Genomic DNA, 19041 nt, shown 5'->3' with positions numbered 1-19041 from the left:
TGAGACACTGATTTTTTGGGTTTTCATTGGCTGTAAGCCATGATCATCAACAATAAAAGCCTAAAATGCTTAAAATAGAGTGGTGTGTAGTGTAGTGGTGGGGAAATAGCTGTTGAGTTGCTGTGTGTTTGGATGGAAATGTATTGGGTGAAGTGTTCGCTTTGTTCATATGTAAAGTGTAAGACATCTGATATGTTGTGTATGTGTTTTAGGTGGTTGTGTATTAGATATAGTTTCACAATCTGGGCCTAAATTAACTAAAAAACAAATCAAAATACTTTTTTAACAAGTAAAAAAAAACATTTATTTTTCTCCTACCTGCAGATACTAGTATTTTGTATACTACAGTATGTGAGGACGTTAGCTCTGTGTAATTAAGGCTTCAGCTGACCTGTGTTGTAAAAGCAGTGTGGTTAATTGAGAGGACCCGTCATTAAGGATTCAGGATAATGACGCAGATGTGCTGCAACTCAACACATCTCTTCCTAGATCTGTAATGGCTGCTCTTGCTGGCACTGCACCCTCAGATCACAGCTCAAGCCTGCGGTCGAGATCACTCGTCAGCACGCTCTTCTCACGGGGCGCCAATTTACCCCAACCTTTTTTCAGCAGCCCTGACCTTTCTTTTAGGAAGATCTAATGATGATAGCGCTCCAGATTCAGTCGCTGTAATTAAGAGAGATGCAGATGAGGTCCGCCTCGCCCTGCTGCTGATTTAGAGGGACCTGCTTTACCTGACTGCTCTGATAAAAATGAGGAGTAAAATTTATGTTAAAAAAGTTTTTCAACTTTCTGCATTTGCTTTTTTTAAGTAAATTTAATTTCAGATAAATTTAAGTAACTCGGTTTCATGATTAAATGTTACATAGAGTAAATAAGTGAACTGAACTTCAGTCAATCCTTTCTTTTAGTAAACTTTACTTAATTTCTGCATACAATATTACCTAATTACAATTACTTAATTTGTACAATATTACTCAAATAGTTTATAATACATAATATATTATAAATCCTAAAATTCTAATATTTTTAGTTAAAACACACATTCAAATATTTCAGTGTTTTAACAGTGAGCAGAATGGAACGTGACCCTTTTCTGAGCTCTTCTGGTGTTCTTTACTCATACTCTCTTTACTACATTAACACTCTCACATACACCACACTCTAAACTGTTTTCCTTACTGAGGAACAAATAACACCTGTTGATGAAGCTTCTTTACAGTCGTACATCTCAGGGTGAAAGACAATTGATATTACAATTGACTAAGACTGTAAAACATATATATATCCATACATACACAGACACACATATATGGAGCAGCCTACAGTATAGAAGAACATGCCCCTGGTACAGTATGATAGATGATTATTGCCTCTTTCTTGTGCTTTTGCTTGAGAACATTCATCACAGAGAGACTGGATGACCCTAATGCAACCAGTTTCTCAGTATCTTAGTGTGTGTCCTTATTTCTTTAGTGTCTGTGTTGATATGTGTTTAAACTTTATGGCCGAACCTATTTTATTTTATATATTATAAGTGTTTTTTACAATTACTTTGACTTTTATTCGATTGCAGACAAAATCAACCTAAGATATTTTGTATTTTGTTATTATAAATGAATGTATTTGAGATCTTTAACACCTTCTAAAAAGTTAAGTTGCCATTTCTTCTGACGCTGAGCTTACCCTGTGCAACAGAGGTAACTCTTGGTCTTCCTTTCCTAGAGTGATCCTGATAAGCACCAGTTTCATCATTACAATGTTTTTGATGGTCTTCGCGAATGCACATATGGATACTTTCAAAGTTCTTGATTCTCTTAATTTCTTAAAGTATTTTTGTAATATGAATTAGAACATTACTCCAATAGAGATTTTCATTGTGTGAAAATGAGTTCAGCGCAGCTGTTAACTGAAAGCCTGAATTCCAGGTGACTCTACCTCATAAAGCTGAGTTACCACCTTGAAACAAAGTATCAAACACCTGGGATTCCCCAGCAACCACCTAAAAACACCACCACAAGCACCTATGATACCATAGATACCACCTATCAGCACCGTAGCAAACACTTTTACATGAACTTTAGCTCTTCTGATCAGCCCTTTTTTTCGTTTGCAGTTTCTGATTATAACTGGCCTGAACTATAATTTTTATAAATGTTTATTTTAAATGCTCTGTACGCTGTAGGTGAACATGCCGGAGCTGGCTCTGCTGAGGTTCGTGGTTCTGGATGACGATTACATCGGAGACGACTTCATCGGTCAGTACAGCATCGCCTTCGAGTGCCTCCAGCCCGGATACCGGAACGTGCCGCTGTTAGGTCTGACCGGAGAGCCCTTAGCTCACGCCAGCCTGTTCGTGCACGTGGCGATCACTAACCGGCGCGGTGGAGGAAAGGCTCAGAGACGAGGTCTGTCTGTGAGGAGAGGAGCGCGGCGCGGGAGAGAGTACGTCACCCTCAGACACACGGGCATTAAAGTGCTGGAGGACACCTTCCGCCCGGCCAGCGCTCCACTCAGAGAGGCTGCTGACCTCAGAGAAGATGCTCTGGTGAGTTATAGAGGGTGTGGTGGGTGAAAAAAATGATGCGTAAAATTTACTTAAAAAGTTTTGCCACTTTCTGCATTTAAATTTAATTTTTAAATTAATTTAAGTAACTTCAACTCGGTTTCAAGACTTAAATGTTACACAGAGTAAATAAGTGAACTGAACTTCAGTCAATCCTTTATTTTAGTAAACTTTACTTCATTTCTGCATACAATATTACCTAATTACAATTACTTAATTTATACAATATTACTCAAATAATTTATGATACATAATATATGATAATTCCTGAAATATCAATATTTTTAGTTAAAACACACATATTACACTGTCATAACACATGGAGGGCATGTAATACATTCTTTATACTACTAAACAAAAAATAATGTATTATATTCCATCCATGTGTTGAGACAGTGAGACTTGATCTCACTAAATCTTTAAGATTATGTAAATATTTGAATGTGTGTTTTAACTACGATTATATATAATAATATTGTATAAATTAAGTCATTGTAATTAGGTAATATTGTATGCAAAATTAAGTAAAGTTTATTAAAAGAAAGGATTGACTGAAGTTCAGTTCACTTATTTACTCTGTGTAACATTTAAGTCTTGAAACCGAGTTGAAGTTACTCAAATTTACATTAAAATAAATTTACTTTAAAAAAAATGCAGTTGTGAAACTTTTTTAAGTAAATTTTACGCATCATGTTTTCAGTGTAGAGCTGCAATGATCAATTACTTTGATAATCGATTAATCTGTCGATTATTAATTGGATAAAAAAAGTTTTATTATTATTCAATAACACAATAATGGTGTGTGCAATGTAAATATACACTTGGCTGTGACTCTCCAACACTTTCATGCAACATCAGAGTCAGAAAAGACAATTAAACTTTAAATTTAGTATTAAAAATGTTTAAAAGTGATTTTCTTTTGTTATTTTCAGCATTTTCATCCTCAATCGCACTTTAAATCCTTTATTTTTCCCAAAAATTGACAGTGCTGCTGCACCCAGCCTTAGTACAAATCTGGAAATCTAAGCCTACTGTAAATAAATAGAAGCTTTTTACTCAAAAATAAACAGTTCAAGAGGGAAATCAGTGCTGCTGCACCTAGCCTTACTGAAAATCTGGAAATCTAAGCTTACCGTACATAAACGGAAGCGCTTTACTCACCCAAATAAACAGTTTTAGAAGAGAAATCTGCGTAGATTAACATCCAGCGCTAGTTTGACTTTAAATGAAGAGCTTAGCTTTACAGGTCTCTCCACCCAGCAGTGAGACCTGAATAGAATTAGAAGGAAAACATGGCGACACCATTGTGCCTTACTAGTGTCACATACTGTGTCTTATAATTCAGTGCGCTTTATAGTGCGAAAAATCTGGTACTTTTAATACAAAATATTTAAAAAAAAAATCACGTGCAGTTTTGCATTTTGATAATTATATATTATATAATAATTATAATTATATAATATTGATAAAATCTTGTCTCATTAACCCAATACTGTGTCTCGTCTCATTACACCTCTACTGCAGCTTTTTTTATAAAAAATAATCTGTGTTCTGTCCAACTTTCCTAATTTATAGTGTTTAATATTTTCCTGATATTGATAAAGAAATGTATTTTAGGGTTTAAGGATGGAATTTATTATGACCTAAATATTAAAAATAATTTATAGATTCTTGTTGAGAGACTGATGAGATATATACTGTAAGCCCTGCTCCTTTGTACTTGGTCCCTGGGTATGTGGTGAGCATTTGAAATAGTAGTGATGCTCAGTGTGTGTGTGTGTGTGTGTGTGTGTAGTATTTGTGGGATCAGATGCCACCTAGGTGTACTGTGAGGGCAGGTAAATTGCGCAAGGGAGAGGAGCATTGCTCCATATCTATAAATACCTCCCATGCCACAGAACTGCTTATCTGAGGCACACACACACACACACACACACACATGCAGTCCCCCAGGTGGGTTATGGTAATAGCAGCAGTAGGTGTTCGACTCTGCCAGGTGGAAAATGGGAAATGGCTTTTGTGTGTGTCACACTCTGATGAAACGTCATAAAATCTACAAATCTGATCAGGCCAAAACTAGGCTAGCCAATCACTGAACAGCACTGAAAAATGGACAGCTTTATTTATCAGAGCAAACACCAACATAGTTCTACAGCTCACTTCGATTTCTGAATCTGAGTTTCTCTGATTTTGCTATTTATAGGTATATATTTGAGTAAAATGAACATTGTTGTTTTATTCTATAAACTACAGACAACATTTCAAATAAAAATATTGTCATTTAGAGCATTTATTTGCAGAAAATGAGAAATGTCTGTAACAGCAAAAAAAACAATGCAGAGCTTTTAGACCTGAAATAATGCAAAAAAAAAAAAAAAAAACAAGTTCATATTCATAAAGCTAGTTTTAAGAGTTCAGAAATCAATATTTGGTGGAATAACCCTGGTTTTTAATCACAGTTTTCATGCATCTTTGCATCATGTTCTCCTCCACCAGTCTTACACACTGCTTTTGGATAACTTTATGCTGCTTTACTCCTGGTGCAAAAAAAAATCAAGCAGTTCAGTTTGGTGGTTTTATGGCTTGTGATCATCAATCCTCCTCTTGATTATATTCCAGAGGTTTTCAATTTTGTCAAAGCAAAGAAACTCATCATTTTTAAGTGCTCTGTTGCTTTGTTATAGTCTGCTGTTGCACTAATACAGTATATCTCTAAGCTGCTGAGACTCTGAACATCTGTATTGTATTTCTGTGTGCGTTTCTGCAGAGCGCTACAGTGGCTTTTAAGGAGCAGTGTGGGCTCCCCCCGGTGGCCAAACTCAAGCAGTGCATCCAGAGCCTGGCCACCAGGCTTCAGGGTTCTGACGGGCCCCCGGGGGCCACGCTGATTCTGAAGGATGGTTACCCCTGCCTGGAGCCTCAGGGCAATCTGAACGACACCACACGCAAGCTCCTGAATGCATATGATACGGTGAATAACACACACACACTCACACACAGATTACCATGATTTCCACATTATCAAAAGCAAGCTAATCAAGTGCTGTTTTTAAATGCTGTTCTAATATTATTATTATTATTATTATTATTATTATTATTATTATTATTAGATAAAATGTATAAACTGTATAAAAAGTATCAGTTTTAATTTACAATCATAGTCTGGAGACAGAAGACAACACACATGAGTCAAAGCTTCATGATAGGGAGATCGCTGGTTCGAATCCCAGTCATGCAGCTTGCCATCAGCTGCCAGAGCCCTGAGAGAGCACAACTGTTTGCCTTGCTCTCTCTGGGTGGGTACAGTAGATGGTGCTCTCTCCCCTCATCACTCCTAGGGTGATGTGGATCAGCACAAGGCTGCGTCTGTGAGCTGATGTATCAGAACCGAGTCACTACTCAGTAATGCTGCATCAGCAGCAGTTCAAAAAGAGGCGGAGTCTGACTTCACATGTATTTGAGGAGGCGTGTTCTAGTTAGTTTTCACCCTCCTGACGTTGGGGGGCATAACTAGTGATAGTGGGGGAGTCCTAATGAGTATATGAGGTATATTTGAGGAGCCCCCAGCACTGAGCTGTGGAGCAGTGAAACTGTGGAAATGATGATCCCTTTACAAACTTATATAATAAATAATAATAAATAATGTATATACTAGACAATTTGTACATTAGATCTTTTTCACAGGCCTGTCTGTTTATAAACAGAATCATTTTTATAATTTTTATAAGCTTTATTAGCTTTATCGTCGTCTCTGCAGTGGAAATTTGTTCTACCAGCTTGTGCCCACGTCTCTCTCTCTCCCTGGTGGACTGTTGGCTCAGCTTCTCGTGGTGTTTCTGAGACAGGGAGACAGACAGAGTTTGGCCTGGCTGTCTGGTCGGGGTGAGTGTTATAAATATCTTCACTGTGGGAGAGAGCAGACAGGGCCTGGGCTCACTGTGAGACGAGAACACAGTGTGTATCAGCAAGTGCGTGTGTATGTGTGTGTGTGTGTGTGTGTGTGAGAGTAATAATCTTGTGGTTGGTGTGTTTGTGTCCTTCGCAGATGATCTCGGCCAATAAGCAGCTAATAGAGAACGCGGACGGCGTGCAGGAGAGGATCGCTCAGGTGCAGAGAGAAGGTGGGTCAAGGATAAAAAAAAAAAAGAAAGACGGATATTGGATTGGAAAGACAATGGAGGGTGATACAGCCTCATCACTCTGCTTTATACTTCCAATTATTAGAATTATACTGGATTTTGTGAACATTTACAGTGTATTTTTAATACATTTCACTAACCCAAAGTGCCTGCATAATTAAATAAATACTATATACAGTATATAGATTTGATATTATATACTGTATTTTAGGCACCGTATTTTAAGGCACATTTTAAGCAACAATAGTAAGGAACAATGGTGTCGCACAGTAATCTACGTAGATTTATCTCCTCAAAACTGTATTTTCAACAGCGTGGTTAGCAGCAGCACTTAGCGCTAGTAAACGCCGCACGATAGCGCTACACTGAGGAATCCTGAGTGTTCCAGTAAGCCAGAAGAGATAGCGCTGTGGTTAGCGGCTAATGCTAATACTGCTCCAGCCTTAGTGCTGGAGAAACTTCACTAAAAACTCACCCTTATAACTCTGCACTTCAGTGGAGTGGCTTTACTGCTCCTTAATACCTGACTGGTAGAATTCATACATAAGGAGCACTGTTGATTTTTGGGAAAATGTACAAAATTTAAGTGTGCCTTATAGTCCGAAAAATATGATATATACGGTTAAATAAATTAAGAGAACACTTCAGTTTCTGAATCAGTTTCTCTGATTTTGCTATTTATAGGTTTATGTTTAAGTAAAATTAACATTGTTGTTTTATTCTATAAACTACAGACAACATTTCTTCCAAATTCCAAATAAAAATATTGTAATTTAGGGCATTTATCTGCAAAGACATATAGCAAAGAAATATAGTGCACCGAAAAATAAAGTTTTAAGAGTTCAGAAATCAATATTTGGTGGAATAACCCTGGTTTTTAATCACAGTTTTCATGAATCTTGGTATCATGTTCTCCTCCACCAGTCTTACACACTGCTTTTGGATAACTTTATGCTGCTTTACTCCTGGTGCAAAAATTCAAGCAGTTCAGTTTGGTGGTTTGATGGTTTGTGATCATTCATCTTCCTCTTGATTATATTCCAGAGGTTTTCAATTTGGTAAAATCAAAGAAACTCATCATTTTTAAGCGGTCTCTTATTTTTTCCAGTGCTGTATATATATTTAAAAAGTAAAACACACAACAAACAAAGGCATAAAAAATATTTTATTGCAGTTTTGTTCCAATTACTAGATCCTTGTGTGCTTTCACAGGAGTAGTATATTGTGATAATTCTCTATATTTATCCACAATTAAACTGTTTTTATTTTTTACCTCTGAGCCCAATCTTTTGAAATATGATGTATTATTAATGAGAGTAGATAACTGTGAGTGTTATCACAGGAAAGATGAGATAAAAAGGTACACTGTGCTCATGTTCAGAACTGATGTGCAACATGCCCCCATCTGCTATCACTGAAAAGGCTTATCCTTAACAAGCAGATGGAGATAAACTTTGGGACATCATCATGTTCTTTCTCTCTCCACACACTAACACACACACACACACACACACATTTGATGGAATTTCTCATTAAGCTGGACTTATCTCCTTTGTATCTTTGTGTACAAATGAACCTTGTCAAAAACAGCTGAAGGGAGCTGGAATGTATGTGTGTGTGTGTGTGTGTGTGTGTGTGTGTGTGTGTGTGTGTGTGTGTGTGTTGTGTGTGTGTGTGTGTGTCCATGTCCTTATGCGGGTGAAATACTAAAGTGGAGCACAAGAGAGAATAGAGGAGGCAAGCGGCCAGATTAGAAGAGTCACAAAATGAGGGAATTTGTCAAAAGTAACACAGTGTTTTCTAACCCGCCAAAACACATATCAGTCATTACTTCCTACAAAAATGTGACTATAGATGGTGTTTTCTCAGTAGGTGGCCCAATATCAGAAATGTCTGGGTAAAAAAAATACATACGCTTACTTAGATTAGTAATTGAGTGGTCATGAATGTCAAAAATATGTTTTATTACGTTTTTAAAATACTTTTTGAATTATTTACCTGTTTTACTAACCTCAGTGGTGCTATTTTTATCATAGATTATGCTCAGTAGTGCAATTCCAATCATAAATGTATTTTTGCAGTGCTACTTAACCCCTTAAAATGCCTTGTCCCATATACAAGCTACAGGTGTGGGTGATACAAAATATTTTTTTTTTTCTGCAGTAAAATAACTTTTTGACGTTCTGAAAATGTGAGGGTTTGAAATCTCCTACAGGACACTTAGAGAAGCTGCCTGTTTTCTCTCTACTCCACTTAATAATTCCAGATCAGTAACAGGAATCAACCCAAATTCTGCAGGTTTAAAAAAAGATATAAAAACTAGACAAACATATCCAAACTAAAGGTTTGGAGGACCTGAACTGTTTTTTATATTCATGGAAATATTGATTTTAAAATGTTCTAAAAGTCCAGGAAAGAGCCAATGTTATATATTCGATTACAATTACAATTATGCTTTTCAGTAATGTTCCTTATCAAACATGAAAGCTTTTTATGTAACGCTTGAATAGAAATCCTCAAAATTCAGTGGTGTAATGTCAGGCAGAAAATTGACAATTTATAGACTGTTAAGGTTAAATCACATTAGTTCAATTTACACAGAGAAATAAGAGCTAGTCTTTTGGTTTACAAACTAATTCTAGCTAAGGCTAGCTTTTATCTTTCAGCTGAAAAAAACATACAAGCATCATAAGTGGTGCTGAAAGCTGTATTTATTTGATTATTATTTAGTACGAATACAGGGTAAAAATGAACTTAAACCTGCCGTTTGTCAACTCTCTCTGTCGATTCCCTCTGTTTGCTCTGTCCCTCACTTCCTGTTCTGTATACATACTGCTGGGGGTTGGGGGAGATGGAATGATGGTGAGATTTGTGTGCATTTGGTTGCAGAATATTTAGTGCATCCCTATTAATAATTCTCATTATTTTTCTGTTAAATGTGTATAAAAATTTGCTCATTCTGCCCCATAATAAGAACAGTCACTGAAATATTGCCATTACATTCTAACTGATTATTGTGTTTTTTGGTTCTGTTTAATGCTCGGTTTAATGTGCTTCATCCTGCTCTCCTAGGCATGGTCTACCATGAGGATCTGCCCAAACTGGGGGAAAAGGAGAATCTGAAGGGGAGAAAGCAGAGCAAAGCTGTGGAGAGCTTCACCTGGAACATCACTGTGCTAAAGGTCTGAAGCTCTGCATGCTTGATTTCTTTTTTAATAATCTCTCAATCTAAAGCGTTATTTTTTTTATTGCCTCTGTTAAGTTATGTAGTAAATAAATATGTTCAGAACTTTGTGAATTTTTCTTGGGTACATCACTGTATCCTTTGAATTATGAGACCATTTAAGAGATGTAGAAGAGTTGTAATTTGGATAATTACTACTACCTGTAAGCTAAAGCTACTGTACACTGAATAGATGTCTTTACATTCCATTAGACTGTTTAATTTTTAATTTTAAACAGCTGTTACTATGATCGATAGATTTCTGGTTCGAATCCTGTTCATATAGCTTGCTGTCAGCTGCCAGAGCCCCGAGAAAGCACAATTAGGCTTGCTCTCTCTGGGTGGATACAGTAGATGGCACTCTTTCCCCTCATTACTCCAAAGGGTGATGTAGATCAGCACAAGGCTGCGTCTGTGAGCTGATGTATCAGAACTGAGTCGCTGTGCTTTTCTCCAAACGTTAGCGCTGTGATGCTACTCAGCAATGATGGAGGAGGCATGTGCTAGTCTTCACCCTCCTGGTGTTGGGGCATCACTAGTGGTATCAGGAGTTGGGTTATTGGCCTTGTACAGTGGGGAGAAAATAAAAATAAAAAAACATTGGGATAAATAAAATCTGAAAATTTTCCTTTGAAAATTGATGTAGGCAACAGTTTATCTAATACTCACAGTAGTGATTTTAATGGTCTATGGTCTATAATGTTCTACCATAAGCCCATAACTCAACTTCGTAAGAACTTAAATCTTGTGACAGTAGCTTTGTTATAACGTATAGAACGCAGGGTTAGGCGCTCGTACTGTTTCTCTCTGACTCTCTCACTCTCTCTCTCTTTCTCTTTCTCAGGGTCAGTGTGACCTCCTGCGCACTGCTAAAGTGGACGCTCTGGACGCTCTGAGGCAGCTGGTGTTGGCTTGCGAGGCCTGTGGCCTGACTGTGACCTCTGACCTCCAGTACACACCTCATAGTCTGACCCCCAGGCGGGGCAGCAGCCACGGCAATGGCCGCATCTGAGTGCTGAGTCCTTCTGGCAACACTGGGGGTTACTGACTGAGAGATTAATGAAGATATACAGAGAGATGGATGGATAGAAGGATGGAAGCAAGGATGGATGAATGGATAGACACCAAAGGCGGGAATCTTTTCATTTAGTGCAATAGATGAGATCTTCTCATACCAGCTGAGCTGAGCTGAGGTGAAGTGTGATTGGCTGAAGGGCCGAGACTGTAGGCCTGTGAATGTAAAGATCAGAAGAAGATTCAGATGAAGAGAGAATTCCTTAACTAACTCAACTCAAAGCTCAAAATGTATGTTTTAACAGTTTCTGAGAAGAAGAAGAAGAAATACAAGAAGAAAAACAAGAAGAAGAAAAAGGAGAAGAAGAAGAGTCTAATCTGTAACATTCCTGCAACCCTGTTGAACAAAGCAAAGAATTCAGATCATATACTAAAGCTGTGAGCTGCCTTTTATCCTTTTATCCCCAGGGCTTCAGCAATTTCACACAGCGAGCTCCTGAATCATCCTGCCGTTATTTACCAGCTGACATGATGCAGCTTCTGATTTTAGATAGATGCTCAGTGTCTGCTGCAACCTCAGGGCTCCACCTCCTGAGCTGTCTTTCACAGTTTGACTGACAGCCGGTGCCCGCCAGGAGGAAACACAGACAGACAGACAGAGAGACAGACAGACAGACACATCTGTCTGCTTTCAGTGATATTCTCAGATGGCTTGCTCCGTCACATTCAGTCTCATCTACCACCCGCTGGAACATCTCATACATTCCTTTGCTCATCTGTGGATTGGGGATCCTCAGCGTACCTGAGGGGATGTAAGAAGAGCTGCTTCATGTCTCATTAAAGTTACAGAGAGCGGACATGAGTTCCCAGTGTTACACTGAAAAAAATGATGCGTAAAATTTAATTTAAAAAAAAGTTTCGCAACTTTCTGCGTTTGTTGTTTTTAAAGTAAATCGAATTTCATGTTAATTTAAGTAATTTAAACTGTTTCAAGACTTAAGTGTTAGATAAGGTAAATAAGTGAACTGAACTTCAGTCAATCCTTTCTTTTAGTAAACTTTACTTTTTTATTTTTGCTGATCCTTTCTTTTTTTTATCATTTTATTTAAAATATTTCCCATTTTCTCCAAAATTTACACGGCCAATTACCCAACCCACTCATTAGGACTCCCCCTGTCACTAGTGATGCCCCAACACACCAGGAGGGTGAAGACTAACACATGCTTCCTCCGATACATGTGAAGCCAGCCAACGCTTCTTCTTGAGCTGCTGCTGAAGCTGTAGCATTCCTGAGCATCATCACAGTGCTAACGCTCGGAGGAAAGCGCAGCTACTCGGTTCTGATACATCAGCTCACAGACGCCCTGTGCTGCAGACATCACCCTAGGAGTGATGTGGGGAGAGAGCGCCATCTACCCACCCGGAGGGAGCAGGGCCAATTGTACTCCCTCTGCTGCATGAGCAGGGGTTCGAACCTGCGACCTCCCGCTCATAGTGGCAGCGCTTTAGACCGCTGGATCACTTGGCGCCATCAATCCTTTCTTTTAGTAAACTTTACTTCATTTCTGCATACAATATTACCTAATTACTATTCCTTTATTTATACAATATTATTATATATAATTTTGGTTAAAACACACATTCAAATATTATTCTCACATTATCTCAAATATTTTTTTCGTAAACAGACAAACAAGTCTCACTGTCTCAACACATGGCATGTAATACATTCTTTTTAGTATACTAGTATAAAGAATCCATGTAGTATACATGTCATCCATGTGTTTAGACAGTGTAATATGTCTGTTTTAAGTAAAAATATTTGAATTTCAGGAATTATAATATAATGTATCAATTATTTTAAGTAATATTGTATAAATTATGTAATTGTAATTAGGTAATACTGTATGCAGAAATTAAGTAAAGTTTACTAAAAGAAAGGATTGATTCAGTAAAAATAAATGAAGTAAAGTTTACTAAAAGAAAGGATTGACTGAAGTTCAGTTCACTTATTTACTCTGTGTAACATTTAAGTCTTAAAACTTGTTGAAGTTACTTAAATTTATCTGAAATTAAATTTACTTAAAAAAAAAGCAAATGCAGAAATTTGCGAAACTTTTTAAAGTAAATTTTACTCAGCATTTTTTTTAGTGTAGAGCATCAAACGAGCCTTCAGATCAAGCCCTTTATGCCCCTTTTGACCTGTGGCCACCATGTTTCCAGAGTCTGCAGACTGGCTAAAAGATCAGTGAGTCCAACAAGAGATGAGAGAAGATTGGAGAAAATGTAGTACGATGGAAAGATGTACAGATTTTTTGCCTATGGATGGCGATTGCTGTATATGAATGTCATCTAACAATTCAGAGAACAAGGATAAAATCTCAGCAGCGCTACAACAAAAAACACCAAATAACCATCTAAAACCCTCCCATGAAAGCTGAAGAACACTGGAGCATTAACCAATGGCGTCGAGGATAACGCTGGGGTGTTTTACGTAGTTTAACACTTATTAACAATGTTGTGATATCGAGAAGGGAAACGTTGTGCAGTATTTTATCAAATGCTTTCAAACAGAACACTCACAGAAGGACTGTATTTTCATGTATTTTCATGTATTTTCATGCATTTTCATGTATTTTCATGAATTCATCTTTATTTTTTTTTGTAACACATAAAAGTAATATAAAAAAGAAGAGATCATGTGACTTTTCGTATATAAAGATAAATATAATTTTTTGTTTCTTTTTTTTGTAATATTAATGACAAGTAGGTTCGTCAATGAGTATGTGTGTGTGTGTGTCTGAACAGTTTACCTACCTATAGCTAATAGCTGGTAGCTAATAGGTAGCTAATAGCTAGGTGTGTGTAGGTTGGAGGTATGCGAGTTGTAGATTATAAAGGGAAAAAAGTATATATATATATACATATTCTGAATGTGAAGAACTTCTTTTCTGCTGCCTGAAGGATTTAATAGTTTTTGATTGTTTTTGATTGTTTTTGATTGAGGGGACTCTATCTACATCGATTGAGGGGACTATGGGGTTTTGTTTCCCAGACTGGGATTATTGGGATTATTATGTCTAGTTGTGGACTAAACTGCATTTTAAAGTTTTGATTTTTTTCTCCATTTAACAGAAAATATAGTGTACAAATTAATGTAATCTCTGTCTGGGAAACAGACTCATTGGATTTACCATTAAGAAACCAAAGGGGCATTGCATTCTCGAAGCAAGAATGTATAGAGGACCAAAACTGGCAAAATTAAAAAAAAAAAATAATAATAATAATTAAAACGTATCTAAATCACTCAATAAAAGTAACATGGTGATTAAAACAGTAAAGAATAATAATAATTAGTATGAAAATAAATACATATACAGACAATTCCATAAATAACAAATTAAGACATTTATTTTTTTTATGTATATGTATTTATTTTTTATATTAATTATAATTATTCTTTAACGTTTGAATCACCAAATTACATTTATTCAGCGATTTACTTACTTTTTTATTTATTTATTTATTTTTGATTTTGGCAGTTTTGGTCCTCCATAAGAATGTGCATAAAAGTAATATAAAAGTTTAAGGGAAATCTGATTAGTCTTAGGCCTTGCAGTCGACTTGCCTTTCCTTACGCCACACAGCAGCTTCTTTTGTTTCCTCTCACTCTACACTTGCCACACTCCATTAATTGTTTATACGGTAGACACCTCCTCTCTCACCCTTGCCTGGGTGAGATTTCACCGGTGGTGCCCATTGCCAAAGCATTTCCTGTGTTTGAATCCATTGACCTTGTTCTATTTTTCACACATTCCTGGAGCGAGGGACCAATTCTGGATACTATGAAGCAAATCCATTGAGTAACGTAGCGTATAAGGTACAGTATATGAGCAAATTTTTGTTTTATTTGATTTCTTGGAATACGTCACCTTCAGCAAAAGTACCCAAAGTACCCAAAGCTAAAATGTGTATCTTAGCAGTAGCCATGGTTATTTATTTTATGTATGAAGGATTTGGTTGAACCTCCTTAGCCCCATCGCGAATAATACTATACATATTATACAGTAGGGGTCGCAATAGGCCAGATGTGGCCCGCAAGCGTGAAACATCTGGCTCTTGAGGTTGTTTGATCTATAATGAATGATGATAAAAAAAAAATAAATAATAGTAAAATGCTTCTCTGGTGAGCTTTTGTTTACACTCCTCCCCTGTCTCTCTCTTTCGCGCTTAGCGTGACTTTAGTTTCCACCCATTCTTGTTTTTTCCACCCGTTCTTGGGCTCCCTATTTCCTTATAAGGACGTTTTTTTCCCAGCTGTGTCCCAATTCACTAGCCAGGGCAGTGGTAGTGTATTGGATCGCGACCCTGACGACCTGGGTTCAATCCCGCATGAGGAGCAGTGTGTTTGTTAATTTATTCATTTTTTAACCTTTCTTCTTGGGTTTACCTGCTTTGAGATCATCTGTTCTGCAATTGGGTTCAACAATCCTCTGGGCTGGAGAGCTACTACTCTGTAGCATTTCCCATTTTTTGCCGACCCCTGCTGTACAGTTTGCAAATCAGTTGTGGACCAAGAGTAGAGCCCTGAGGCTTCCCGACATGGTCTGTATTCATGACCTGGTCAGGAAGCCTGTCCTACGCAGGATCTGTTTACCTGTAAACGGGACCAGTAATGAATGGTAGGCTGAATAATGAATGCCCAACCACAGTATTAGCTTTCTGTTTCAGTTTACATGGCCCTCACCTTGACACCAAATCAACGTAGGTCAGGAGGGCAGTAATATATTCAGCACAGAGCCTTGATCATATCCGTGAGTTGTGGTTTAGAGGAATTCACAGACCACTTCAGTTTCTGAGTCAGTTTCTCTGACAATATTTCTTCCAAATTCCAAATAAAAATATTGTCATTTGGAGCATTTATTTGCCGAAAATGAGAAATGGCTGAAATAACAAAACAGTTGCAGAGTTTTCAGACCTCAAATAATGGAAAGAAAATGTTTCAGAAATCAATATTTGGTGGAATAACCCTGTTTTTCAATCACAGTTTTCATGCATCTTGTCATCATGTTCTCCTCCACCAGTCTTACACACTGCTTTTGGATAACTTTATGCTGCTTTACTCCTGGTGCAAGAATTCAAGCAGTTCAGTTTGGTGGTTTGATGGCCTGTGATCATCCATCTTCCTCTTGATTATATTGCATTTTTTTAAGTGGTGTCTTTTTGGAAGCAACTATCAAACAGTCTGTAAAAAGGCTTGAATATGAAAATACAGTAATTTTTACAGCTAAAATGATTCAAAACAAAATTTCATATACTAGCTTAAACTACTGTGAATAGCTGTTCACAGTAACAGATATTTGAGTTTTCCAAAGTTTTAAATGCCACTTTTTTACATTTAAAAATAAGGATGAAAAATGACCCACATGTTGTCTTTAAATCTGAATTGATTAGATTAGAATTATTAGAGTTATACAAGTTATAAGAGCAGCTTAGCACACCTTTTTTTCTGGGTTACTTATTAAATTATAATTGGCCTGTATTGATTAGAAATTAGAAATATATTAGGAGTGTACTGATGCTTCAAAAACGGTGAAAAGCTTTAAAGAGTTAAAATCACGCTTAGTGTTTGGGTCCTTTTTTTTTTTTTTTTTTTTTTTTTTTTTTTAGAATTAGACGTGTGTTTCATTACTGTGAGACATTAATCCTTTCAGACCTGAATTCCTGAGTTCCAGTGATGGACAAATATGAGAATGCTTTTTTTTTCGTGAGTAATGAACACAAAATACGATACTTCTATCCCAATATAAAATCTCTCTAAAAAAAACATAATAAAAGGTGTTCTAAATCACAAAGAATTAGTAAAAATGAGCTTTGCTGTATTACTTTGCTGTATCCGTTCTGTAGTGCCGACATGCTCTAATGACTGAGTTGCTGATTTATTTATTTTTGTCCAGTGCAGTGGGCGGGGCTAAACTCGTGTTTCATTGGCTGGTTTATGATGATCTGTTCTGACAGACAGCAACAGGTCTCAATTAGTGCTCTAGTTTGTGCAACAAAACATTAGAAAAAAGAAACTAATAAATTATGTTTATTGTAATTGATTTAGGGTCTGAAAGGGTTAATCAGTACCGTTAATGAACTAATTCAGCACGAAAGTCTGCTAATGCTACGAGTGGCTGATCTTCAGCTCGTTTTCTGGAAGCAGGATTATGATCTTTTTTGCATGTAAATCATTTCGAAAAATGTACCGTATCGTTTAATTTGACTTTGATCTCTGGATTAGCCGGATGACCCTGCAGTATTAAGTGAAGGTGATCTTCTCAGATGATGCTTCTGAGAAGTGATTTCTCTAAATGAGAAGCGATAGAGTCCAGATTATATAGTTTATCGTTAATCTCTCTCTCTCTCTCTCTCTCTCTCTCTCTCTCTCTCTCTCTCTCTCTCTCTCTCTCTCTCAGTGCTTTGTCGTGTCTGCCTTTCCTCTGACCTTTAACTAAACAACAAAACTCTTCTTGTTTTGTCTAACTGTTATCATTAGTTGTCCTTGTATAAATAAAGTATTTATTAAAAGTGTGTTTTAAACAAATAAAAACTTTAAAGCGACCTTGCTTTTATTTTGAAAAGCCAGTTTGTATTCTAAAAGATTAACATACGTAATGTAACACAGGTGTGTCCAGACTAAATAAAGCTATCTTTTACTGACTACTCCACTGGTTCTGTGTTTAATCTGTGTTTAATTAGTCTACTTTTTAGTGTTTTTTCCATGTGATCTTAACATGCATGCTCTTTTTTTATTTACTGTAATTCTCTGTGCTGCTATAATGAGTTTCAGTGTTAAACCACCAGGTGGCGTTGTTTAACATGATGTGTATTGATAAATACACTAAAATAAAAGTCTTTACCTGGATTTACTGTAAGTAAGTAAATGATGTGGGGTTGGTTGATGCTGCAGTTGTTCTGCAGGTTTAGGTTCAGCAACAGTATGTGCTGAAAGAATGAGGTCAGCTGACTACCTGAATATACTGAATATAGACCAGCTTATTCCATCAATGGATTTATTTTTTATTCCCTGATGATACACACGGCCATATTCCAAGATGACAATGGTTCAGAGAGAATGAGATCATGAGATCATCCATCATTTTCACACATGGATTATCTTTTCTCCACTGATTTCTGTGAGATATATGTCATATTTAACTGAGAAGCTGTATAGGGATGAGCAGCACTGCTTCTGACTCGGTGGAAGCTGTTATTAACAGGATCTCCTCTGGATGGAGACATTGCCATACATTTATACATTTATTCTGCAGGTTAAGAAATGATTTAAAACACAGTGATGAAAACAGAACATCAGGCTTCTTTCCTAAGAATAAAAAAACAGTTACTGTTAATTTCATTATTATACATTTTTAAGCAATATTTAGTTAAATCTAATTTTTATCATTACTTATTTTTGGCATAATATTTTGAACACACTTAAGAATTAAAATTGTATATATTTACTTAAAATTGTATATATTTACAACTTAACTGAGTCAAAGCAAAATGATAACTTGACTGAGTCAAGTTAAGCCAATAAATACTTTTTTTCAGTGCAGTTCAAAGGGCTTCCTTAAGGACGTTGGAAATTTTATGCCTATTACAAAGATTAGTGAGCTGAGGGCAAGCCCAGAATATATGAACATATGATCAGCTGGGGACTTCGACTGGGAAAAAAATGCTGCTATCTTCGCATCTCTGCGATAAAGTGAACTTTAAAGAGCACTTTGCAGTGCAATAAACTATATGTCTGGCACGTATGGAGATCAAAAAATAAATTAAAGTATTTTTTTTTATTCCTACGGGTCAAACATTTTTATTCCCCAACATAAAGAAGCTTAATTGAGTTTTGGATCCTAAAAATTTGTATCTCCAGGATGATTTTATTTTTTTATTTTTTTGATGGCTGGTGTGATGAACAGGAGAAAGACGGATGGGATGAAATGTTTTGGACATGGGCAGCTGAATTCCTGGAGTGGCCCTGGAGTTGTCCTGATGATGTTTGATGCTGTGTGTATTAGAGTGTGTGTGTGTGTATTGGAGAGAGTGTGTGT

At 36.7% G+C, this 19041-nt stretch overlaps 1 protein-coding gene across 1 annotated transcript in view; it reads left to right on the top strand.

Moving 5' to 3' along the window:
* Positions 1 to 17650, top strand: part of plcl1 (phospholipase C like 1) — a 114841-nt gene extending 97191 nt beyond the window's left edge. Inside the window, exons 4-8 of the mRNA XM_022680644.2 lie at positions 2186 to 2548; positions 5334 to 5537; positions 6612 to 6687; positions 9778 to 9887; positions 10773 to 17650. Coding sequence (XP_022536365.2) covers positions 2186 to 2548; positions 5334 to 5537; positions 6612 to 6687; positions 9778 to 9887; positions 10773 to 10940 — 921 coding nt within the window. The 3' untranslated portion in view covers positions 10941 to 17650. The remainder of the gene's footprint in view (positions 1 to 2185; positions 2549 to 5333; positions 5538 to 6611; positions 6688 to 9777; positions 9888 to 10772) is intronic.
* Positions 17651 to 19041: the final 1391 nt, after the last annotated feature.

This window comes from Astyanax mexicanus, chromosome 11 (assembly GCF_023375975.1).
Source record: "Astyanax mexicanus isolate ESR-SI-001 chromosome 11, AstMex3_surface, whole genome shotgun sequence".
Lineage (NCBI taxonomy): Eukaryota > Metazoa > Chordata > Actinopteri > Characiformes > Acestrorhamphidae > Astyanax > Astyanax mexicanus.
This window is presented reverse-complemented; position numbering and strand designations above follow the sequence as displayed.